The sequence below is a fragment of the Pelodiscus sinensis genome, chromosome 4 (genome assembly GCF_049634645.1).
Source record: "Pelodiscus sinensis isolate JC-2024 chromosome 4, ASM4963464v1, whole genome shotgun sequence".
In the NCBI taxonomy this organism is placed as follows: Eukaryota; Metazoa; Chordata; order Testudines; family Trionychidae; genus Pelodiscus; species Pelodiscus sinensis.
In genome coordinates this window covers 130,373,773-130,399,191 of record NC_134714.1, presented here as the reverse complement: position 1 = coordinate 130,399,191, position 25,419 = coordinate 130,373,773, and the positions used below count along the sequence as shown (strand labels likewise).

The window sequence follows — 25,419 nt, the reverse complement described above, 5'->3', positions numbered from 1 at the left end:
AGTGATTAATTTGTTTTGTGCCAGGTCACTAATAAAAATATTAAACAGTGCAGGGTCAAGAACCGATCTCCGCCCCCAGGAACCTCTCTCACTGAGACAGCCTCTTCCTCCCCTGTATGCCCAAACCAAGGCACAGCCCTATTCCCCCACTATAGTCCAAAAGCCAGGAACCTCCAGCACTGAGATGGTACAAAGGTTGGGTGGGCCCCGCCCGGATCATCGCTGCAGTCTCTGCCTCATCCCCCTTGGATTTCCTAGTGTAATTGTTCTCCATGCTGAATGCCATCTCCTCCCCCATGGAGTTCCTCTTCCCCTCCTGTTCCTAGGTCTGATTTCTTTCTCTCCCTGAGCATATTGGAAAATCATTAGCCACCACCCAGGAGGGGCTGAGTTTCTAGCCAAGAGCAAGAGTGCTAAAGGGAATAACTATCCCAGACCACCAAAGCAGCAATGAGTGTGGTCTGCCATAGGGAAGGGCAAGGAGTAGAGCAGAGGGAACTGAGAGGGCAGGCTGGCTTGGATAGGGCCTGATGGGGAGTTTCCATCCCTACTGGGGAAACAGACTTTTGGGAAGGTGCGTGGAAGGAGGTGCCCCCCTATGGGAGAATTGACTTAACTGGCAGCAGGGTCCTGGGCTAACATCTCAGCTGCGCCCATTTTCCTCTGTATGCTTCTGAGTTCCAAGCCCTGCTTTGACAGTGCCTTTTTAGGGCTGGGTCCGGTCTCTCAGCATAAGCTCACTGACTCGAAGCTGGCCTTGTCAAACACATCCACCCACCTGGCCAAGTCTCAGCCAGGACATAGTATACATACAAGTTGGTTCAAGGAATGGAGCCTGGGAACCAGACCTACTGGATTCTAGCCCCAGGGTTTTGGGCAGTGAGAGGGGATTGCATATTAGAGGAGAGGATGGCCTGAGAGTCAGGGCACCTGCCCTAGCCTTTCCACTGTCTCATAAAACATTTATCTTCCCTTCTTTGTGCCTCAGTGTACCCTTTGTTGATGGTATGTTTCTATGGAAATCCCCATGCTTCTGGGGCATATGAAAGAAGGAGGGTTCTTATCAATGAGCCAAAATCTAGTTTCTGGGGCAGGGGGAGCTGTTTGATCAGCTATAGCTGCCTCCTGGGATTAGCTTGGGAGTTTTTCTCTTTCCCTGGCCAGACAGGGCTCCCCCACCTCGACATATGGGCAACAGCAGAACAAGAGATGAGTGTCTGTCACATGGGTGGTGGGGGAACAGCTAGCTTGGGGAGATAGGTCACCCCACCCCTTCTACCCATGGTCCCACCACTTCCATGCCCACCAGAGCCTACCCAGCTCCTCTTGCAGCCACTGGCTCCTGCCCTGGACCCCAGGTCTTCTCAGCCACGTGAGTGTGGGCCACACTGCCAGCCTCACCCCGTCCCCTGCAGCTGCCATCCGCTGCATGGGGCTAGGAGGCACCTGCTGGACATAGGCAGACGCCTCCCCTGCATCTCTGTGGGTGGGCAATGCCTTGCCCTGCCCTGCCTCCGTTACCCGCCGTCCCCCTGCCCGAAGCCCCAGGCCCAGGAAACATGTCTCTGGATTCCAGGCACCCTGGGCCCTGCCAGGGGCAGGAGGGCTCTAAAGCAGCCTCCAGACCCCCACCCTGCCCTCCAAGGCCCCCCCACTGGGGCATCATATGACCTGAGGGCACCTCAGGGTCAGTGCTCATCATGTGACAGCCCTCAGATCACGTGGCCAAGCTACAGCAATGACCTCTTGGCTGAGGGGGCCCTAACCCTGCCCTGGGGGTCAGAGGTCACCTGGTTGACCCCCTGTTAGCCCAGGAAGCTGTCTATGAAAGGGCGCCGCCTCTTCTCCCCTTTGGCTGGCCGGCTCCCTCCTCTTGGCTCCTGATTGGCTGGCTACTGGGCACTGCCGCGCCTTCCCCACGGCTGAGTGACACGTCAATCATAGCGCCGCGGTGCCTCTCCAGCGTTGATTGGGTCTCTGAGCCGTCACTCAACTTTAAACCCCTCCTGTTGCTTCTGTTTGGCCGCTCTGCTCGAGAGTCGCCCAGCCCCGGAGCTCGATTGGTCCATCTCGCTGCCGCTCAATGGCCCGGGCCCGCCCTCTATTTGCTCCCTGCCCATTGACTGGCCTGCCTGCTTGGCGCGCGTGAGGTCTCTGTTCCGGAAGTGGGCTCGGCGCGGCCCAATCAACGCTTGGCCTGGCAGCGCGGGGCGGGTCGGAATCGAGGAGGTGCCGTGCGCGTGAGCGGCTGTGGCGTGGATCGGGGTGGCGGGGGGTCGTATCCGGGGTGACGGTTGGGGGAGGGGTGAGTGATATCCGGGTTGACGGTTGGTCGGGTGGGGGAGGAGTTAGTGGTACCCAGGTGACGGTTGGTCGGGTGGGGGAGGGGCGAGTGATATCCGGGGTGACGGTTGGTCGGGTGGCGGAGGGGCGAGTGGTACCCGGGGTGACGGTTGGTCGGGTGGCGGGGGGGCGAGTGATATCCGGGGTGACGGTTGGTCGGGTGGAGGAGGAGCTAGTGGCACCCGGGGTGACGGTTGGTCGGGTGGGGGAGGGGCGAGTGGTACCCGGGGTGACGGTTGGTCGGGTGGCGGAGGGGCTAGTGGTACCCGGGGTGACGGTTGGTCGGGTGGCGGGGGGGCGAGTGATATCCGGGGTGACGGTTGGTCGGGTGGCGGAGGGGCGAGTGGTACCCGGGGTGGCGGAGGGGCGAGTGGTACCCGGGGTGACGGTTGGTCGCGTGGGGGAGGGGCTAGTGGTACCCGGGGTGACGGTTGGTCGCGTGGGGGAGGGGCTAGTGGTACCCGGGGTGACGGTTGGTCGCGTGGGGGAGGGGCTAGTGGTACCCGGGGTGACGGTTGGTCGGGTGGGGGAGGGGCGAGTGGTACCCGGGGTGACGGTTGGTCGGGTGGCGGAGGGGCTAGTGGTACCCGGGGTGACGGTTGGTCGGGTGGGGGAGGGGCGAGTGGTACCCGGGGTGACGGTTGGTCGGGTGGCGGAGGGGCTAGTGGTACCCGGGGTGACGGTTGGTCGGGTGGCGGGGGGGCGAGTGATATCCGGGGTGACGGTTGGTCGGGTGGCGGAGGGGCGAGTGATATCCGGGGTGACGGTTGGTCGGGTGGCGGAGGGGCGAGTGGTACCCGGGGTGACGGTTGGTCGGGTGGGGGAGGGGCGAGTGGTACCCGGGGTGACGGTTGGTCGGGTGGCGGAGGGGCGAGTGGTACCCGGGGTGACGGTTGGTCGGGTGGCGGAGGGGCTAGTGGTACCCGGGGTGACGGTTGGTCGGGTGGGGGAGGGGCGAGTGGTACCCGGGGTGACGGTTGGTCGGGTGGCGGAGGGGCGAGTGGTACCCGGGGTGACGGTTGGTCGGGTGGCGGAGGGGCGAGTGGTACCCGGGGTGACGGTTGGTCGGGTGGAGGAGGAGCTAGTGGTACCCGGGGTGACGGTTGGTCGGGTGGGGGAGGGGCGAGTGGTACCCGGGGTGACGGTTGGTCGGGTGGCGGAGGGGCGAGTGGTACCCGGGGTGACGGTTGGTCGGGTGGCGGAGGGGCGAGTGGTACCCGGGGTGACGGTTGGTCGGGTGGGGGCGGGGCTAGTGGTACCCGGGGTGACGGTTGGTCGGGTGGCGGAGGGGCTAGTGGTACCCGGGGTGACGGTTGGTCGGGTGGAGGAGGGGCTAGTGGTACCCGGGGTGACGGTGGTCCGGTGGGGGAGGGGGCAAGTGGTACCGGGAGTGATGGTTGAGTGTGGGTGTTGGTGTGTTGGTGGGTTGGCTGGTTGGGGGAAGGGTTGCCTAGAGGAGGGGTGGACCTGGGAGTCAGGCTCTAACGCTGGATGGGGAACATGGAGTCAGGTGGGGGATTGCAGGTAGAGATGGGTAGCTTCCCCCTCTCCATTTGCTCTGTCTTTCCTCCTCCAGCTGGCACTCAGGTCAGGGAACCTAGCCCCAGGAGAAGCTGACCAGGATGACCCAGGACATACGGCTTGAGAACAAACTGCCTGACTTGGGGGGCACGAGAGAGTTGGACCAGAAAGAGGACGGCTGGGCCAGCCGCATCTTGGAACCGGGGCTGTGCTCCACTGGCAAGGAACTACTGCAGCGCCGTGCCCAGCCCACCAGTCGTAAGATCAAGGTGGAGAGTGAAAACAAAGGCTCTAAGCTGGAGGTGGCCACCAGCCTATCATCTGTGCCACTGAAGCTTAAACGGGGCCGGCCCCCCAAGAACAAGTCTGTGAAGCAGCCAAGCCGAGGGAAGGTGAAGACCCCAGCCGGCACCCCCAAGTCTCTTGCCAGGAAGCCAGAGATCAAGGTGCCTGAGCCCTCCTCATCCAGCAGCAAGAAGAGCAGTGAGAATGATTCTTCCCTGCAGAAGCGCAAGAGGGGCCGGCCTCCCAAGGTACACTGTGTCCCAGTCCCCCCCAGCGCTGAGTCACCCCAAAAGTGGGGATGGCCTTCTAAGGTTGCCCCCAGTACTGAGTTGCCCCGCAAGCGGGGCCGGCCCCCAAAGGTACACTGTGTGCGAGTCGTCCCCAGCACTGAGTCACCCCGTAAGCGGGGCCGGCCTCCCAAGGCCCAGTGTTCCCTGGTCATCCCCAGCGTTGAATCACCCCACAAGCAGGACCAGCCTCCCAAAGTTGCCCCCAGCACTGAGTCACCCCGCAAGCGGGGCCGGCCTCCCAAGGCACAGAGTTCTGCAGTCATCACCAGCACTGAGTTGCCTCGCAAGCGGGGTCGGCCACCCAAGGCACAGCGTTTCCTGGTCATCCCCAGCACTGATTCACCCCGTAAACGTGGCAGGCCTCCCAAGATCAAGTCTCTGGAGAAGCTGAGGCAGGGGGAGGCACAGTTCCCATCCGATGCCCATAAGTCCCACATAAGGAAGCTGGAGACCAAGGCCTCTGGATTGTCCTCAACTAGGAGTGAGACAGAAAGCAGTGAAAGCAACTCATGCCTCAAGAAGCGCAAGCAGGGTCGGCCTCCTAAGGTGCATGGTGCCCCGATCACTCCTCCTCCGCCTGATTTGCCCCGTAAGCGGCACCATTCCTCCAAAAACAAGCTCCCAGAAATCAACAAGGGGGATGTGCAGCCATCACCCAGTGTGCCCACCCTCCATGTCATGAAACTGGAGACCAAGATGCCTGAACCTTCCTCCCCGAGGAGCAGGACCTCAGAACTGCCAGGGGAGGGGGAAGCACAGCCATCACCCAGCACCCCAAAGCCACATGCCCAGAAGCCAGGAACCAGTGTCTCTGAGCCAGCCTCATCTAAGAGCAAGACAGTAAGCAGTGAGAATGGCTGCCCTCTGGAGAAGCCCAAGCGGGGCCGGCCCCGCAAGGTGCCTTGGGCCCCGGCTGTCCCCAGTGTTGAATCACCCTCCAAGCGCAAGCGGGGCCGGCCCGCCAAGAGCCCAGCCTCGCCTCACATGGAGGTTGCAGTTGTATGCTCCAGGTCAGCCTCAGACCGTGACACGTCTGCTGAGAATGAGCCACCTTTGCCTGGTCGCAAGAGGAGGCGGCGATGGAGGAAGGAGGATCCTGTCCTGGCTGGCAGTGAGAGTTCATTGGATAGTGAGGATGGGATGGCTCCTCCCTGGCAGAAAGAAAAGCCAGAGTTGGACAGTGAGACCTCAGCCTTGCTTCCACCCCAGAACGCCATCCCTGAAGCAGAGCCAGATAGCATCTCATTGGGGGAGAACAGTGCCTCTGAGCACCCCCCAACTCGTTCCACCCGCAGCACAGCAGCAGTTAGCAGTAGCAAAATGGGGCCCATTAGTGGCTCATTGAGAATGTAGAAAAGAAAAAGAAAAGAACAGGCTTAAAAAGAAAAGAGAGCAGCCTTTAAACCTTCAAATTCCAACACCACTGTCTGATGAGGACACTTTAACTCAAAGGCTTTGATGTTTATGGCCTGCTCCTTTTTTTCCTTCTCCTTCATGTCTCACTTAACTCAGGGTGCCAAAGTTGATGCTGTTGGCTGCGCTTTAGAACACTTCACTATTTTCCTCATACCCTTGCTTTTGATTTCCAATTCTACATGGGTATATAATGCTCCCGCAGGATTTCTCCCTTTCTAATAAACTTACCCCTGATCTTTTCCTTTCATACATTGCTTCCCTTGCTTCATCCTCTCCCTTTGTTATAAAGATTTCCTAGATTCCAAGGCCAGAAGGGACCATTATGCTCTCTGTAGTCTGAGGTCATGCCTGACCTTAGGATCTCCTTTCCCATCTCTTATAAATTGTTTTTCCTCCCATATTCCATGTTCTCCTATAATTTTTTGTGCTTGCATTCTTCATCATTTTCATATGTCCCACTTCACCCTTTTTATTTCATTACTTGGTTTGTTTAAAAGGTACTCTGTTCTTACCATCATCACTGGTAAATTAATAAACCTTTAAGTGCAGCCTCCCTGTCGAGAATCAGCTCATGGTCTACAGCAGGAGGGCAGGGATAATCACCCTTCTGTTATTGAAGAAAGAGCTGTATGGCTCCATTTCTTTGTGAAAATCTTATTGCTAACTCTTGCTATGCCAAGTGCTCAAAAGGTGGCAAGGAAATGATGGTTCATTTCCATAAAATTGTGAGCACTTCTGTTTTAGCGGTCAGCCTTGAAAAGACTTTACCTGATTTGTAGGCTCTGCAGAGGTAGGTTGCAGTATTGTCAGATGCAATAAAACAGGTGCCATCAAGAATTTAACAAACCAAAATATAGAGCCGTGGAGAGTGCTTACTTATGTAAAAAGGGAATGAGGCACTAATGTGAGTGGTGCCATAAACAAAGATTTGATTTATTTGGTCCATGGTGTTCCCTCAGGAGTATAGCAAGGGACTGATAAAACTAGGCAAAAATTGAAGACGGAGTTTGTAGCCAGAGATAAAAAATGTGAAATAATACTGTTGCAACTGCTTAATATGTATGCAAAATGATCTTAAAGTAACAGTGCTGAATAAAAATTCAGCGCCATGTTTCACTTTGTAGATTCATTTTGTGGGATTGTTACCTACAAGTAAAAAAGAAAATAAATATTTTTTGCTTCAGCAGTGGCTTGTGTGTTGGTAGTCCAGATATTCTCCTATTTGGCCCTACTGGCAAAAATTGAAATCAGATCAAGGAACTAATTTTACAGGGGGGGTGGAAAAAACTACAAAATTGTCTTCTGACATTAGGAATAAAACAAAAATTCCACATTCCATACTGTGCTGAGGACAGGTAGGGTATGTCTACACTACCACCCTAGTTTGAACTAGGGTGGTTAATGTAGGCAACCGGAGTTGCAAATGAAGCCTGGGATTTGAATTTCCCGGGCTTCATTTGCATGTTGCCGGGCGCCGCCATTTTTAAATGTCTGTACACCTCGTTCCACGAGGAGTAATGGTAGTTCGGAATAGGAAGCCTGATCCGAACTACCTAGTTCATGCCGCGTGTAGCCGCAGGCACGGAGTCCGAACTAGCAGACATTTAAAAATGGTGGCACCCGGCAACATGCAAATGAAGCCTGGGAAATTCAAATCCCGGGCTTCATTTGCAACTCCGGTTGCCTACATTAACCACCCTAGTTCAAACTAGGGTGGTAGTGTAGACATACCCATAGAAAGGATGAAGAGAACTATCAAATAGCTGTTAAGAGAGTTTATCTCACTAAAGGGAAGAGACTGCGACAGACTCATTCCATTACTTGGCAGTTGGGACTACTTTGCTTGTGCAACAAATTGCATTTTAACAAGCACATGTGTACATAAGTAAAGAATTAGGTACACCAAAGTGAAAAGTAAAAGTGTATTTTGAAAAAGATAAAGGAAAATGACTGGAAAGTAGGAGACCATGTCATGCTTCTGTTACACTTACCAGAGCATAATTTGTGTAGCAAATAGGTTGGTCCCCATTGAGGTGAGGATAAATTAAGATCATCTGTGTGTAATTGGGTTACTGGGAATATGAGAAATGTGGATCAAGTTTAGCATGCTAACCAATTTCAGCTGTTTTAGGATTACATTGCCCAGATCAAAGACACTGAGATTTATCAGTGCATAGTGAAATGCTCCAGGCATTTGAAGGGAAAAGATAATTGCAGGTGACAGATGAGCCAATTACACTTCTACCTACTATATAAGAACAACTGAGTGCTCTAAGGTGAGACCATGCTCAGTAGCCTAATTGCTATCTCTGTCCCTGCTGCTTTGTTTTAAAATGTGCAGTTCATGCATAAATCTGTTGCTTTAAATCTTTCTCAAATGTATTGTTGCTGTATGCATTTTTATCAGGAACAAGTACAAAATCTGGGAGCTGTTCAAGGAACTATTGTTTTTTAAGAAACGGGTAGTCTGAAGTCTTTCAAAATAAGCATCTCTGACATTTTGATGGAATTGTTGGTTGCATGTTAGGATTATTTGGATCAGGGACATCTATTTAGAACAGAGGAGATTTAGAAAATGTAAGACTACACATTGCCTATTTCAAGCACCAGGCCGTGGAGTTTCTAAACCAGTAATATGGCATTAATAGCCTAACAATTGAGGAAAGGTGTAATGTGTATAACAAGCATGACATTGCTAAACTGTTCAAATTTTAATTAATAAAAACGTGACAACTGGTAAGGAGATTATTTGCTATGTTATCTGCCATAGCCAGTTTGTCAAGTGATCTTGAAACGGATACATTTTCTGATTTTTATCAATGACAAACAGTTAGCTAAATGGTCTTTCTTTCAGTGTATCTCAAAGGCTCTTGTAAACCAGCAGCGGCTCAAATCCTGTGAACCTATTCCTTGAGCACAGTTTGTAATTTGGGGCAGTGACACCATCATAAGAGGTACTTCTTGATCTAAACAGTCTTGTTCTGTGTTGGCCTCAAAAGGTGTACCAAACCTTTTTGCTGCCATGGTTAATAAACATTTGTCCATTCACTTGATTACCTAGAAGAAGACATCTACAAAGACTGGATACTAGCTACTGGTATTTCATTCGGCAGTACAAACCTGGGGCTGACCATACGAAGCCTGCTACCATGTATCAATGTGTCTGTGTAAAGTCTTTGACATCACAGCTCTTGTTAGAGATGTAGATGGTTAACCGGTTAATCTTAATGGTTGAAGCTTACTGATTCTGGTTAACCGGTAGGGGCTGGAGCAGCTCCCCAGGCAGGGGGCTGCTCCTGTCCTGCAGGGCCCACCACAGCAGCCCCTGACCATGATGGGCCCGACCAGGCCCCCACACCGCAGGTTACACTCTGGCTGTCAGCCTCACTCCTGGGGAGCCAACTGCAGAGTCTACAGCAAAGCTTCCCTGGGAACAGGGCCAGCAGCCCTTCCTGACCCCACTCCTGGGGAGGTGGCTTTACTGCGGACTTTGCAGTATAAAGCTTATTTCAGTGCACTGTAGAGCCCACAGCGCATGTAACTGATATGATTTTTACTGGTTACACAATGACAGTTTTAATGAAGTTTTACATCCCAGCTCCTGTATGTGGGCATGCCAGCCTGACACCTCTATGAGACAGATGAACAAGGTGAAACTGACTCTTCTGCAAAGCTTGCCAAGTGGTGATGTCTAGCAGTTAGAGTAATTTAGGCTCTGGAGAGATGATGTTGTATAGTAACCAATCATAAAAAATTTACCAATGGAGACCTCTCACGTCAAACAATAATGAGTAGGCTGGAAAATAATGAGTAGGCTGGAAAAGGCATCAATGAATCCATAATCCAAAGTGAACCCCATCACAAGGAGGATGGTGAAAAATACCAGTTTAACCAACATGTGAACTCACTAACCTTAAATGTTAAAATATGAGTGGCAAAATACTCAACTGTGTCATGCACAAAGCAGAAAAGGCTCTAGATAATCGTGCATGATGGTGACTTAGCAATGCTGTTGAATGCTTGTATAGAGAATACTTTTAAGGCTTTAATGTATATGTCAGTTGCATCGTGTTTTGCTAGAGCAGCATACATTTCATTTAAATGTTTTCACATCAGCTATCTGCGTGATTTTTTCTCCCCAGGGTGTTTCACTGGTATTAATTGGGGAGGGGGGACTTTTAGCCAATACTGTATGTTTCTAAACAGTTTTGTATTTCCTGCATTTGGGCTAAGTTGTGTTACTATGAAGCAGACTCCTAGCATGTTTTGTGTTCATGCTAAGCTTACATTTTGTTCACTTGTGACCCCTAAACTGATTTTGAAAGGTTCCATATTTTAAAATAAACTATTTTGCCTTTGCTAGGAACAGCTGGCTTACGGTCTCAAGTAATGTGGAGCTCGGTTCCTGGAATAACAAAAGGGTCAAGGGGCTGAGATCTAAATATGCATGATCTCAGATACATAGTGTGTTAGGAAAATGAGTTAAAAGCTGATCACCCCAATCCCATACACTGAGACAACAGGAGGGGTGGAAACTAGAGCATCATGCGTATAGTATTTCTCTGCTTTCTATTTTCTTCTACCTTCACCTATGATGTTTCTAGTGGTCTCCATGAGGTTGAATATGGGCAAAGCAGGGAGCCATTTTGCTGTTTTTTGGTTATGCTTATGTATAGTCAGGGCTTGACAAACCGCTGAATCTACTTGCCTGTGGTGAGTAGATTTCAGCCGGTCGCTCCGTGACTCCCATTCACCTGCACTTCAAGCATGCGCAGTGCAGGACTGGCAAGTGGCTCTTGCCGGGGTTTGTCAAGCCCTGTGTATAGTAGTTTCAGTTCTATGTGAGACCCACCAATCTCAGTTTTGTTTGATCAGTTTTATATAGTTGTATGAGTACTGTGATCAGTGACTTGTGCACTCTAAATTAATCAAAGGCTACTCAGTGAATTAATGTAATGTAACCCTTCGTGTTTGTAAGTGTAGGGACTGTCAGAGATGAGATGTACGTTCTGTTAAGGTTTGCCAAATAACAACCAGTGTTCAAGATACAGAGTATAAAGTGATTGGAATGATTGGTGCAGATGTCTTGGGATAATTGGTGAGGATATCTGTAGATCTTGAAAAATAGGCGAGGAAAATAGATAAGAATAGGGAAGTTAGGCCTTGATGTCCCAGTGGGATTTGGAAGATTTTCTGCCTGTTGAAAACACAAGATATAAACATGTTGATTAAGAATTGTGCTGATATATCTGTCTTTGCTTAATAAACTGACTGGGGGTGGGGAGGGAGGGAGGAGTTAGCTGACATGTCATTGGTCAGTGAATTGACCCCTCAGTGATTTGTATAAGGAAACTTAGCATTTCCCCCTTCTGCAGCAGGACTGGGGGCAGCAGCCATTCTCTAGGTGTCGGCAGGGAATATGTAATTGGGGAGCTGGGAAATCAGAGGCTCAGAGTGGGAGAGGGGATCCCATGAAGTTGTCTTTCCAACTGAAGCATGTTCAGAACATGTACGGAGGGTTGATACAATCTCACTTCAGAATAATGCTATAAATAACATGTTTTAAAACAATTGAAAGGAAAAACCACCAGCCTCTGCATTGTGGTGTGTGCCTCTCCCATTCCCTCAAGGTTATGCCCATTTCTTCTGCACCATGGGGTGCTTGTCTACTGGGATCTCTGGGCTTCTCTAAACCTAATCAGTTCCTTCCCATTGCCCCACCCTCAGGCATTGCTGGCAGCTCAGTCCTTCTCCCTTCCCCCACCCCCATCACTGCCTGTGTGTCAACAGGGCTGAAATGATTTGATCTAACAAGTCCTTGGGCTCCAGTGCAGCAGGGAGTGGATGGCATGTGTAAGAAAAACAGGTTATAAAATAAACCTTAGTTAAGCAACTGCTTATCGTCTCAGTTTTCTTAGGGTTCTTTTCTTATTGGTTCTTTAATTAAAAAAAGGTCATGGGAGTTGAATTGGATTAAATATCCTTAATAGCAGCTACAAGTTTAAGATGTAAGACAAGAGTAATGTTAGGTGTGACACTCTAAGCAAGAATGGTGGTCAATATAACCATGTAGGTTTTCAGAATTAAATTACACAACCACCATCAAAAGCTTTTTACTCTGTCACTCAGAACAGGGTCTTAGGCCAGGTCTACACTAGACCTGGAAGGTTGGCTTAAAGCAGTGGTTCTCAACTCGTTTCGGTCCACAGACCACCAGACCAAAAAATTTTCATGGACATTTTCCTTTTTAAGACACGATTAAAAAGAGCAAACAATGAACGTTTTGGTTTGAAATTTATTTCTTACTAACAGATTTTTGGATTCTCTTCTCACTGACAAGCTTTTCAATGTTTGGAGTGGTACCTGATAATGCACAACAAATATCGCTTTCCACTGCAAGCTGATTCCTCTGTTTAGACTTAACATGCAACAAACACGAAAATCCAGTCTCTCACGTATAAGTTGCTGCAAATGGCAAAAGAAATCTGGCTGCGTGTGCTGACAGATTAGGGTAACTCCCGGTCACTTTGGCCCAAAATTTCTCTATGGGAGACTGCTGGTACACGTCTTGAGCCGCAAAATCATTTTCAGATCCAAGAATTCCTATTGCAGATCCTCTGGAACACTATTAACATACGTTGTAAATGAATTCCTGATGAAAGATAATCCATCCCCTGGCCTGTCCACCTCCAGAAAATATCGTTGGAATTTGTCTCGTAGCTTCCATAAATGATTGAGTATTTGCGTCTGAATGTCTTCCTTTTCCCCGAGCATGGCATCCACCTATAGAAATTGAACCAAATTATTGCCTTAGACTCTTACGATCCAGAGTTCCAATTTTTCAAGAAAAGCCTTGATGATGCTTTGGTTATAGAACAGATTTACACCTTTCCCTTGCAGCTGAAGAATCAGTTTGTTCAAGATTCCAAAAAGACCGACAAGATACGCAAGTTCTAAATTTGACTGCGTCAGCACATTTCAGAATTCCTCTTTCCCTTGAGCCTGGAGAAATAAATTCAACTCCTCTCTCAGTTGAAAAACTCTGTTGAGTATGTTCCCTGCTGACAACCACCGTACAGAAGTGTAGAATAGCAACACAAAGTTGGAACCCATGTCCAGGCAAAATTTTTTGAACAGCCTGGTGTTCAGAGCTGATGATGTGATTCACCACTTTCACCAACCCTTTGAAAACGGCGTTCAGTTGATCAGGCAATGTTTTTGACGCCAAAGCTTCCCTATGAATGAAGCAATGAACTCCAGTTACCATTGGAGCACGCTGTTTCACCAGCATTTGGAAGCCTGATCTTGAACCCAGCGTGGCAGGTGCACCATCAGTGGTGATGCCCACAAGATTTACCCAATCCAGACCCTGTACTTCAAAGAAATTGTTAACAATTTCCATCACATCCTGAGCCTTTGTGGTGGTATCAAGAGTCTTACAAAAAAGAAACTCATCTTTGAAGTCTCCCTCAACCATGTATCATGCGAACACCAATAGCTGAGAGCACAATGCGACGTCGGTCGATTCATCCAATTGTATGGCAAAGAATGGAGACGTCTTTATTTCATCCACAACTTGTTCACTGATGTTCTGTGATCTCATTTATCCATCTCAATGCTGTGTCATTAGAGACAGAGATATAATTCAGCTTCCTTGCTGCTTCCTCGCCAAGAACAAGCCACACCATCTCTTTTGCACAGGGGAGCACAAGTTGCTCTACAATGATATGAGGCTTCTTGGCCTGTGCAACTTTGTATGCAACAATGTAGGAAGTACTGCACTTCATTGCTTGTCTTATTGTAGAATGCACTTGTTGAGTCGAGGCGCTGCCATTTCAGACCTGATAACCGCTGCTCAAAATAATTTTCATCCTTTTGCAACAAGTTGGGGTGACACTTGTTGAGATGGAATTTCAGCTTAGCTGGCTTCATTGAGTCATTCCCCAAGACTTTGAAACAAATAACACATTGTGGCAAATCCACGCCACCTTTTTCTTGACAAGTGAAGCCAAATTTGATGTAGTCCTCCAAATACTTGCGCTTGACATTTCTTCCTGTTGTTGCCATTATAAACAAACTACACCACACCTGTAAAACAGTGCACATAGCACAGGATGAACGACACAGCAACCGCTCAGTACGACGGCAGCAGCTACACTGACGCTCAGAGCCTCAGACGGAAGTTACTGGCAACACAACGTGGTTGTGTCCTAGGTGAGGCTATGGATGATGCGCCGCGTGCTTGTGAACACAGCGTAAAACAGCCTAACAGCAGCGCCTGCTCTCACCGTGTGACTTTGGACAATGTTCCTGTGGACCACCGAAAAAGTCACCATGGACCACCAGTTGAGAACCACAGGCTTAAGGTATGAAACTCCAGCTAACCTTAAGCTGAGCTTGGCGCCATCCCCAGTGCGGGAGGCCAGCGGGGGCATATGCTCCTGTCAACTTCCCTTCTCACTACTGCAAGGAGTACAGATGCTGACTAAAGCTGCCCTCCATTTGATTTATGGGTCTATACTAGACCCACTAAATTGAACACCAGAATGTTGATCTCTGGCACGGTGAGTAAAGACATGCCTTCACTGACACAGACTGGTAAAAGCAACTTCAGTGCTGCTGTCACACCAGAGGAAGAATAATCCAAAATTTAGAAGATAATTTGGCCAGTTTCTTACATGCCAATTCACCCATGAAGCCATAGCAGTCAGCCCTTTTTATCTGTTTTACAAGGAGTGAGATTAGCTCCAAGCTAATGCTCCTAAATAGCTAAAATAAATTCCTACATTCTAATCAGCCGTGTAGACTCAGTGCAGATCAAGAAACTTGGCCTAAGACTTGACCAGCAGGTGTGACCCAGACACAATGTCCTAAACCAGTGGTCCCCAACCTTTTGGGGCTGCCGTGCGCCTGGGGGCGGCAGCTGCGCGCCCGGAGTCTGGGGAGCAAGAATGGCTTGGGCCGGCCCTGGTCACTTGGTGGGCGCACATAAATAATTCCCCAGTGGGTGCCATGGCGCCCGCGAGCACCGCGTTGGGGACCAGTCTCCTAAACAAAAAATATGGAATGAAGAGAAGCCTTAACTCCAACTCTATTCTCCAGAGACCCACAGCAGGGCTTTCTTTCTGATCCAGCAAATTGACTGGATACTTGCTCCACAGAGGGCCTCAATCCTTAGAGGAAGATTGGAAGTATTTGCCGAGGAGGACTCTTAAGGCTGTGCTTATTGCGACTGAAACTCTGCTGAACTTGTGATCACTAGGAAATCTCTGAGGAGGGGTGAGGGTGGGGGGGTGAGGGTTGAAAGCTGGTTCTTGCTAGAGCCCATGTGAGAGTTGAGATGAACTCTGGTAAGCTTATTTAGTACATGTGTTGGTTCTTTCGTTGGTTTTAATGGTTTCTCAGTCAGCATTGTACCTTAAGAATAAAGTCGCCTTGCCTAGGAAGTGGTTTGGTAACTCATATTGCATGCAATCACTGTCATCTCTGGAGAGAGATCAAACAAGTCTCTGAGCAGCCTGACTGTGCTGGGAGCAATGGTAGGGAACTGTCCATCCTGGAAATACCCCAGTCAGAAGTGGGAGAGACCAAAGTTTCCACTCAAGAAAGCCAGAGGGTTTGGTGCCCCTTATTAAACGACTGAGGGCAGATATAGCTGCACTTGCCCTGAACAGGTACAACGGTATGGAATGATAACTATGGTACATTCACATGCAGTGGTCTTCTATGTTAACAGTAATTTGTTTTAATTTCAAACCTACTGAACAACAATTTTGATTGGAATTTGCCACCACATAAGGATGTATACTGTAACTCTGTGACTGTCTTTAAAGCTCATAGACAGACATGTACATTTCCTTGCTAGTTGGGAACCTAGTTTCAGGAAGTGGTCAGTTGAGCGACTTGGGTCATCACCCATTAGTCTGTGTTATTTCCAGATCTTAGCTCATTTGTCAGCTTTCAGTGTTGTTGTTGTTCACAGTAATGCTACGTCTAGACTGCATTGCTTTTTCGGGATACCTCTGGTATCCCAAAAAAGCAATGCCGTGTCCAAGGAACATGTCCACTTTTTTGAAATTTGTTTTTGAAAGAACAGACACACTCTTTCACCATCCCTGTAAAGCTCGTTCTAAGAGGAATAAGGGATGGCTCGAAAGAGCACTTTTGCAATTTGGCGCCAAATTTCGAAAGAGCCTCTTTCGAAAGTAAATCAAAAAAAGATACACAATTTGCGTACCACCAGTTGCGTATCTTTTTCCGATTTAACAGTGCAGTCTAGACATAGCCTAAGAGTTGACGTTGCAAACACTGATAGAGTAAGAGACACAACTATTGTCTTTTCCTAGTGCATTAGCAAACAATTTGCTGGAAAATAGAGACAGTTAAAGGTGCCTGTCTGGGACAAGTACTTCGTATTACCAGGACTCCTCCTAAGGGATCAGCTCAGGATGTCAGTCTTTTCCTTCCAGATGTCTTCAGCTTTCAAAAAGCTGAAGGAAACAGGCTGAGTTCCCTTTTTTGGAAGTCTGGTGTGGACCAAACAGATAGTGAAGATTTGAACTGTGCAACCAAAATGAATCATCTCTCACCATCAGGAAATGAAACATCAGCTTTAGAGGTTTTGCTGCTGGGACTAAAACTTTCTAGTCTCTTTGTGCAGCACATTTTATCTGGCCAGCTTGTGTAAAACAAGTTGGGCTATGACGGTACAACTATCTTAGGACATACCTTGGCTTATGTGCACCAGTTGGCAGCTTATAGAATCATAGAATCATAGAATAATAGGACTGGAAGGGACCTCAAGAGGTCATCGAGTCCAGCCCCCCGCCCTCAAGGCAGGATCAAGCTCCGTCTACACCATCCCTGACAGATGTCTATCTAACCTGTTCTTAAATATCTCCAGAGAGGGAGATTCCACCACCTCCCTTGGCAATTTATTCCAATATTTGACCACCCTGACAGTTAGGAATTTTTTCCTAATGTCCAATCTAAACCTCCCCTGCTGCACTTTAAGCCCATTACTCCTTGTCCTGTCCTCAGAAACCAAGAGGAACAAATTTTCGCCTTCCTCCTTGTGACACCCTTTTAGATATTTGAAAACCGCTATCATGTCCCCCCTTAATCTTCTTTTTTCCAAACTAAACAAGCCCAGTTCATGAAGCCTGGCTTCATAGGTCATGTTCTCTAAACCTTTAATCATTCTTGTCGCTCTTCTCTGTACCCTTTCCAATTTCTCCACATCTTTCTTGAAATGTGGCGCCCAGAACTGGACACAGTACTCCAGCTGAGGCCTAACTAGTGCAGAGTAGAGCGGCAGAATGACTTCACGAGTTTTGCTTACAACACACCTGTTGATACAACCTAGAATCATATTTGCTATTTTTGCAACAGCATCACACTGTTGACTCATATTCAACTTGTGGTCCACTATGACCCCTAGATCCCTTTCCGCCATGCTCCTTCCTAGACAGTCGCTTCCCATCTTGTATGTATGGAACTGATTGTTCCTTCCTAAGTGGAGCACTTTGCATTTCTCTTTATTAAACCTCATCCTGTTTACCTCTGACCATTTCTCTAACTTTCTAAGGTCATTTTGAATTATGTCCCTATCCTCCAAAGAAGTTGCAACCCCACCCAGTTTGGTATCATCTGCAAACTTAATAAGCGTACTCTCTATCCCAATATCTACATCATTGATGAAGATATTGAACAGTACGGGTCCCAAAACAGACCCTTGAGGAACTCCACTTGCTATCCCTTTCCAGCAGGATTTAGAACCGTTAACAACAACTCTCTGACTACGGTTATCCAGCCAATTATGCACCCACCTTATCGTGGCCCTATCTAAGTTATATTTGCCTAGTTTATCAATAAGAATATATGTGAGACCGTATCAAATGCCTTACTAAAGTCTAGGTATATGACATCCACCGCTTCTCCCTTATCCACAAGGCTCGTTATCTTATCAAAGAAAGCTATCAGATTAGTTTGGCATGACTTGTTCTTCACAAACCCATGCTGGCTATTCCCTATCACTTTATTACCTTCCAAGTGTTTGCATATGATTTCCTTAATTACCTGCTCCATTATCTTCCCTGGGACAGACGTTAAACTGACCGGTCTGTAGTTTCCTGGGTTGTTCTTATTCCCCTTTTTATAGATGGGTACAATATTTGCCCTTTTCCAGTCTTCTGGAATCTCCCTGTCTGCCATGATTTTTCAAAGATCATAGCTAAAGGCTCAGATACCTCCTCTGTCAGCTCCTTGAGTATCCTGGGATGCATTTCATCAGGACCTGGTGACTTGCTGACATCTAACTTTCCTAAGTGATTTTTAACTTGTTCTTTGTGTATCCTATCTTCTAAACTTACCCTCTCTCTGCTTGTATTCACTACTTTAGGCATTCTTCCAGACTTCTCGGTGAAGACCGAAACAAAGAAGTCATTGAGCATCTCCGCCATTTCCAAGTTTCCTGTTACTGCTTCTCCCTCCTCACTAAGCAGTGGGCCTACCCTGTCCTTGGTCTTCCTCTTGCTTTTAATGTATTTATAAAAGGTCTTCTTGTTTCCCTTTATGCCTGTAGCTAGTTTGATCTCATTTTGTGCCTTTGCCTTTCTAATCTTGCCCCTGCATTCCCGTGTTGCTTGCTTATATTCATCCTTTGTTAGTTGTCCTAGTTTCCATTTTTTATATGACTCCTTTTTTATTTTGAGATCATGCAAGATCTCCTTGTTAAGCCAAGCTGGTCTTTTGCCATATTTTCTATCTTTCCTACACAGCGGAATTGTTTGCTTTTGGGCCCTTAACAACGTCCCTTTGAAATACTTCCAACTCTCCTCAGTTGTTTTTCCCTTCAGTCTTGCTTCCCATGGGACCTTACCTACAAGTTCTCTGAGCTTATCAAAATCTGCCTTCCTGAAATCCATTACCTCAATTGTGCTGGTCTCCCTTCTACCTTTCCTTAAGATCATGAACTCTATTATTTCGTGATCACTGTCCCCTATACTGTCTTCCACTTTCAAGTTCTCAACTAGTTCCTCCCTATTTGTTAAAACCAAATCCAGAACAGCTTCTCCTCTGGTAGCTTTTTCAACCTTCTGAAACAGAAAGTTGTCTCCAATGCAGTCCAGAAACTTATTGGATAGCCTGTGCCTCGCTGTGTTAGTTTCCCAACATATGTCTGGATAGTTGAAGTCCCCCATCACCACCAAATCTTGGGCTTTGGATAGTTTTGTTAATTGTTTAAAAAAGGCCTCATCCACCTCTTCCACCTGGCTAGGTGGCCTGTAGTAGACTCCTAGCATGATATCACCCTCGTTTTTTACTCCTTTTAGCTTAACCCAGAGACTCTCTACACGGCTATCTCCTACGTTCATCTCCACTTCAGTCCAAGTGTGTACATTTTTAATATACAAGGCAACCCCTCCTCCCTTTTTTCCCTCTCTGTCCTTCCTGAGCAAGCCGTACCCTTCCATACCAACATTCCAATCATGTGTCCCATCCCACCAGGTTTCTGTAATACCAATGATATCATAGTTGTATTCATTGGTTAGCAATTCCAGTTCTTCCTGCTTATTACCCATACTTCTCGCATTTGTATATAGGCATCTAAGATACTGATTTGATCTTGCCTCCCTGTTATGCCCTGACCCTCCTTTCTCCTTGCCATTATAGGCCGTAGTCCCCCCCATCTCAGCAAGTTGTTGTTTGTAGGCCCTTTGCATCCTTTGGCCAATTGTTCTTCTGGCTTAAGTTGCAGTTCCTCCATCAGTGACCACTTCCTCAGATCAAATAGTGGAAGAAAATTGTCGCAACTATATATACCAAAGGATACAATTAAAAAAATGTGCCACTTCAACCAGGAAGGACACTGTCTCACCGACTTAACCACCTGCATTCTGCTACAAAGACCTTTTACATCTGCACTTGAAAGGGAATCCTCTGAACTGTCATTCATGTTAAAATTCGACACTCTCCGGTGGGGGATTGAACAAAGACCCCAACTGCCTTACCCATTACCAAGATAGCTTCTCCAATTATCACCTCTAATACCATTAGCTCACAGACACTTACCTTCCTTCCTCCCCCCCCTCCCCTGCATCCCCCTTCTGTTCTGAAATGTGATTTGTCCTTTTCATATGTGTTCATTTTTTTTAATTGTATCCTTTGGTATATATGATTGTGACTATTTTCTTCCACTATTTGATCTGAGGAAGTGGGTCTGGCCCACGAAAGCTCATCATCTAATAAACCATCTTGTTAGTCTTTAAAGTGCTACATAGTCCTGCATTTTAATTAGTTTAGGTGTGTCTGCCCTGGCCTTTTCATTGCTTTGTCTGATTCCAGGGGAAGGGGGGGAGGATGGTTTTCCATGAATGTCACTCCCTGGCTCCCCAAGAGCACAGGGCTGCGAGAGAACAATGCACTCTGCACTGCCTCTGTTTAACACAGAGCTGTTTAGCTCAGTGGCTGGAGCAGGTGGACAAAGTGGCAGAGGGAGAAAACCCAATGGGGAACTAGATAAAATACTCAGAAGTGCTTCCAGAAGTTTGAGCATCTTTGTTCAGCTCATTACAACCCGCTCTTCAGAAAAAAGGGCCATTTGAAAATAAAACTAAAAGGGAGGGGTCAACAAAGTGACTGTCATAATCAAGTAGGGGTGTTGTAAAGCAACGAGCGGGGTTGGCTATGGAGCACCACAAACGAAGGAGAGCTTTGTCCAACAATGAGGCCCGTCACGTGTACCTGCCGCTCTAAACTGGGGGGTTGCATTCACCCCTGTTGGTGATGCACTTGGCATCCCAGGGGTGTGTGTGGTACGTGCCATAAAAAATACCGGCATAGCTGTGCAGAAGCTTTTAAACCTGATTTGTCTCAATGGCTTTTTACAGGTGCACATTTCATGTTAATTGGGTCCCTCCAGACTTTAACCAGCAGTAAGTACATGTTTAAAACTCCCTCTAGGAAGGCTATGTAAGTGTCAGCGCACCCGGAGCATAGAGCCTGCTTGGCAAACGGTCCCTGCCTCATTTACTGGCACTAATCCTACCAAAACCAATACCATGTGGGTGTCTCGGGCAGAGAGAGGCAAGCGGAAGGCATTGCCCTTATATGGCACAGCTAGGTAGAATGATACTTCCCTATGCCCTTATATGGCAGGACCAGGAACCGACACTTGGAGGTGCCATACAAGGGCAGGGGAAGGGACACACACCCCAGCTGTGCCATGCAAGGGCAGGGTGAAGTATTACACCAAGCCTGGGACATACCATAGGAATGAGTGACGACCAGTTCCCCACTCACTCTGGCAGTCCTAGGGGGTGGGTCAGCCCCAGCTCTGAGCCCCAAATGCTTCCTGATTCAGCCCTCCTGAGGAGGAAGTGGTGGCTCGCAGCACATTTGCTCAGCCTTGGGGCTGTTCCTTGGACAAACTCAGGCTGAGAGGCAGAGGGGGACACAGACGCTTTCACCTGTCCTCCTGCTGCCCACGTGTGGGGTGAGGAGGCCCTGGCAGGGCAGGGGGAGAGCTAATGGAAAGGAGCAGCCACAGCTGATCAGATGGCTCCTCCTGCACCCTTTCTCTCACTCGCCCAGAGGCAGGATGATGTCAACACTCAAGCCACCTGCCCAGCCTGAATATCCACCCAGGTACCTGCCGTGGGATCAGGTGGGTGGGTGTGTTTGAGGAGGCAGCTTTGAGTCACAGTCAATGAGCTCATGCTGAGAGACTGGCCCCAGCTCTAAAGAGGCACTGCCAGACCTGGGCTGGGAACTTACAGGAGTGCAGACAAACAGGGAGAGGGAGACGGGCTCAGCTGAGATCCAAGGCCAGGACCCTGCGGCCAGGTGAGACAATTCTCCTATGAGGGGCACCCCTTCCCAGCCCCCTTCCCCACCTGCACAGCCCCCTTCCCAAGGATTTTTTTTCTCCAGCACAGATGGAAACTCCCCATCAGGACTCATCCAACTCATCCTCCCTCTCCCCAGCCTTCCCTAGGGCAGACCAGAGTCACAACGGCCCTGATGCTATGGGGCAGTTGTTCCCTTTAGCACCCTGCTCTGGGCTAGAGGTGCACACACACACTCTGCCCCCGCCCCCAGGGGGTGACTGCTGATTTTCCAGCCAGGGCTGTTAGGTTTGGCCTGAGGGTGGCTGTAAGCAGCAGCAGGGGCTGGGGGGTTTGAGAGGCACTGAGGAGATAGCAGCCACGGGATTGGGAAGCCCAGAGGCTGGTGTTTGCTCTGCGCTCAGAGCCCCCTTTCAGCATCTTTGAAACAAGCTGATGGAGAATTTTCCCTGGAGAAGGGAGCGACTCGAAACCAGAGACGGGGGACTGGCTGGCTCAGCTGGGGGGGCTTTGCCATCATGGAGCCCTGGGGGGGGGGTGTTGCTGGCTGAGGCAGCTGCTGCCACTGGCAAGTCAGGAATGTGTTGCACTGGCGTGGGTGCCACCCTCCCTCTCCTGGGCAGCTGGGCATTCCCCGGCAGGCTGTGACTCAAGGCGAGGGAATCCAGGAAGGGCGCAGGTGATCCCATGCGCGGACAGCCAATGCAAGGGACAGGGACCCGTCTGTGGGGTCCCAGCCGTAAGCAGGGAGGAGGGCTCAACACCCCGTCCCCAAGCCAGTCGGGGACTCCAGCACCCCGGAGGGAAGGGCAGTGAGCAAGGCCATGCCTGGGGCTACAGGAGCTAGGGCAGGGCTGTGGCATGTAACTAGCTGTGTCTCTGTCCTGCAGGTGCCCCGCAGTCCCACCCAGCAGCCCTCGGTGCCCATGGGAGAGGAGATGGCGCTCAGCGTGGGGAACGGCAGTGCTGGGAAACCCGCAGGGGACGGGACAGAGACTGCCGTGATGATTCAGGTGGGGCCCTCGCAGCCTGAGCCGCCCACCTGGAGACCACGTCCCCGGGCCCTCCGCAACCTGGCTATAGGCAGCATTGTCTGCGGCTGCTCCTGCCTCGGGGTGCTGGCCCTAATCTATGCTGTCAAGGTGAGAGGGGCTGGGATATCATGGGGTGGGGCCATGACTTGGTGCTGGAGGTGCCCAGGAGTTGGATGTTCACCAGTGTCTCAGTGCTGGGGACTTCTGGGGGGCTGGGACGTAGCAGGGGGCTCAAGGCTATGGCTGGGGGCTGGGACGTAGCAGGGGAGAGAGATGGGGACAGAGATGGGCCTTGGTGCTGAGGGCTGGGGAGGGGCTGGGATATAGCGGGGGCATGTCTCGGTGCTGGGGGCTACCAGGGATTGGCTATAGTAGTGAGGGAGGGTGATGGGGCTGGGATTCTGGTGACTCTCCCTTGTCTCCCCAGGCCAATGAGAAGCGGAAGAAGAACTCTCCTGACGCGGATCTCTGGGCCCGGAAGTCCTTCCGTTTCTCCCTTCTCAGCATTGGAGTCTGGGTGGCTCTGCTCATCCTGGTGCCACTGCTCATGGGCCTCATCTCCTACCTGATTGCCAGGGCCGAGTGATCTCCTGCTGCATCCCCATTGCAGCCAGGGCAAGCACCATTTCCCGCAGCTGGCTTGGAATCGCCCCAGCCCTGCTGGTTCTGGAGCAGCTCCAGCTTCTCCGTGGCTTGGGACTGAGACTTCAGAGACCAGGGTGGGGTGGGACAGGATCCACCGTGACTGTCTGTTCCCAGGAGGGATGGTGAGAAGGGAACGTCAAGTTAAAACTTGTGGCTGGCGGAGCTAAGAACAAGATTCCGTTACGAGATGGAGATGGTAAAACTGTCAATGCTGCTGTCGAAAAGGCAGCAGTGTTCAATAGTCTCTCAACGCAGGATGATGAACTCTTATCACAAGGACGATGAAGGCCCGGTAGTGCCCAGGAGGATGTTAAACGTCTGCAGAATGTGTCCCCCGCACGCCTCACGAAGTTGGCCGAGGAGTTCGCCAATTTTTAATACACGTTGGAATGAAATTCCAGAAGACAGGAAGAATGCTAATACTGCGCCCAGGAAGCAGGCATGAACAGGCAAATTCTAGGCTGGTTTTGCTTCACATCAGTCCTGGGTAACAGAAGGGAAAAACAGAGAAGGGATTCTATCAACAAAGATTGCAAAGATGTGACTAAAGCCAGACAGCCTTGTTTTATGGCAAAGATGTTTTGTCAGAGCAAGCCTGATTTAATTCTTTAATGAGGTGACAAGTTTGCTGTAATATACGTGGGGGTGTCGCAAGGCAGTTGTCTTTGACTGACATGACATTCTGATTGAAAATACACCATCAGCTTTCAGCTTTCAGGGGGGAGCTGTGTGATTTGTTTCAGCAAAACAATGAGGAGTCTTGTGGCACCTTAAAGATGAACAGATTTATTTGGGCATCAGCTTTTGTGGGTTGGAACCCACGTCACTTTATCACATGTGTCTGCCAAAGTGGGCTCCAGCCCACGAAAGCCCAGGCCCAAATAAATCTGTTTGTCTTTAAGGTGCTGCAGGACTCCTCGGTGGTGGTTTAAGGTGCTGCAGGACTCCTCAGTGTTTTTACAACATCAAAAGAACACAGATTAAATGGGCTGGCTGACATGAGACCAAGAAGCAGTCAGCAATGTGGAATCATCCCTGATTGTTTTTGGTGGGGTTCAACAGGGATTGGTATTGGGGCAAGACGCTCTTCAACATTTTCATGAATGATCTGGAAGTGAATAGGTGCGGATAAATTTGCAGATGACACGCAAACTGGTGGAGAGGTGACTAACAACAAGGACGCAGCTATTTCACAGAGCCACATAGATCGCCTGTGCATGGGAGGCTTCCCTGAGGTACCCTCCGCTAAAGGCCCCTTGCAACTTCCTGCCCGTAGCATGGGAGTCGTTTGCTTGCATGTGTTGCCAGAGGTTGGTGGACTCTCCTCTCAGCCTCCACAGTCCCTCCGCAGGAGGGCAATAGCTGCACACCAGCCCCCAAGTCTTCTGCACATCTCCTTGGAGTATCCAGTCCCAGTTGCATTGACTATTCACAGACCTGCCACTCCCAGAGGAACGACACATCTCAGCTCAGCCCAGGATCACCGCACTGTTTAACGCACTGCACTTTGCTTTGTTTATAGCAACTAGAAAAACAGCGAGTCATGAAATAGCAAGTAGATACAAATATTGGAGACAGGTTACAGCTAAACCAAAATCATGATATGCCTTCTAGAGTCTAGATTTGAATAATAGACCATTCCCAGTCTTTGAAATGTTAGGTCACCGAAGGGCTTTCTTCCATTTATAAACAGGCTGACTATGATCCTACGTTCATCAGACAGCTTGTCCCCTAGGTGAAGGCTACTGTAGATTTTTCTGCATGCTTCTAGTGTACCAGACTCATGCTTTGGTCTTAGTTATAAGCAGGACACCCCATGCTCTTGTGTGGGTCAGCAAGATCCCAACATCTACAGGAAGACTTTGCAATCTTGATTAGCTGCTGGCTCTGGATACAAATAGATTTACGGTGTAAGACCCACAATAAGCATTGGGCAGCTAGGGAGAGAGAAGCATCTCCATCTTCAGTTGACCCGTCCTAACAATTGAAGACCATAAAGTTCAGGAATGTAACTTCTAGAGTGTTATCATGGAGCAA

At 49.3% G+C, this 25,419-nt stretch overlaps 2 protein-coding genes across 6 annotated transcripts; both read left to right on the top strand.

Annotated features, from left to right (window-relative positions):
* The first annotated feature begins 2,072 nt into the window (after nt 1–2,072).
* Nucleotides 2,073–7,038, top strand: LOC142829360 (uncharacterized). 3 transcript variants are annotated; one of them, XM_075928974.1, is made up of 2 exons: nt 2,073–2,229; nt 3,920–7,038. In XM_075928974.1, the coding sequence occupies exon 2, from the start codon at nt 3,966–3,968 to the stop codon at nt 5,790–5,792; it is 1,827 nt and encodes a 608-aa protein (XP_075785089.1). In that variant the 5' UTR covers nt 2,073–2,229; nt 3,920–3,965; the 3' UTR covers nt 5,793–7,038. The 3 variants fall into 3 exon arrangements, with proteins under 3 accessions (XP_075785089.1, XP_075785090.1, XP_075785088.1); XM_075928975.1 differs by having other exon boundaries at nt 2,101–2,240; XM_075928973.1 differs by having other exon boundaries at nt 2,155–2,305.
* A 13,126-nt stretch (nt 7,039–20,164) lies between these two features.
* On the top strand, nt 20,165–24,088 carry TMEM265 (transmembrane protein 265). Of its 3 annotated transcripts, none has more exons than XM_075929135.1 (3): nt 20,165–20,791; nt 22,594–22,845; nt 23,165–24,088. In XM_075929135.1, the coding sequence occupies exons 2-3, from the start codon at nt 22,630–22,632 to the stop codon at nt 23,321–23,323; spliced, it is 375 nt and encodes a 124-aa protein (XP_075785250.1). In that variant the 5' UTR covers nt 20,165–20,791; nt 22,594–22,629; the 3' UTR covers nt 23,324–24,088. The 3 variants fall into 3 exon arrangements, with proteins under 3 accessions (XP_075785250.1, XP_075785249.1, XP_075785248.1); XM_075929134.1 differs by lacking the exon at nt 20,165–20,791 and adding an exon at nt 20,984–21,503; XM_075929133.1 differs by lacking the exon at nt 20,165–20,791 and adding an exon at nt 21,513–21,701.
* Nucleotides 24,089–25,419: the final 1,331 nt, after the last annotated feature.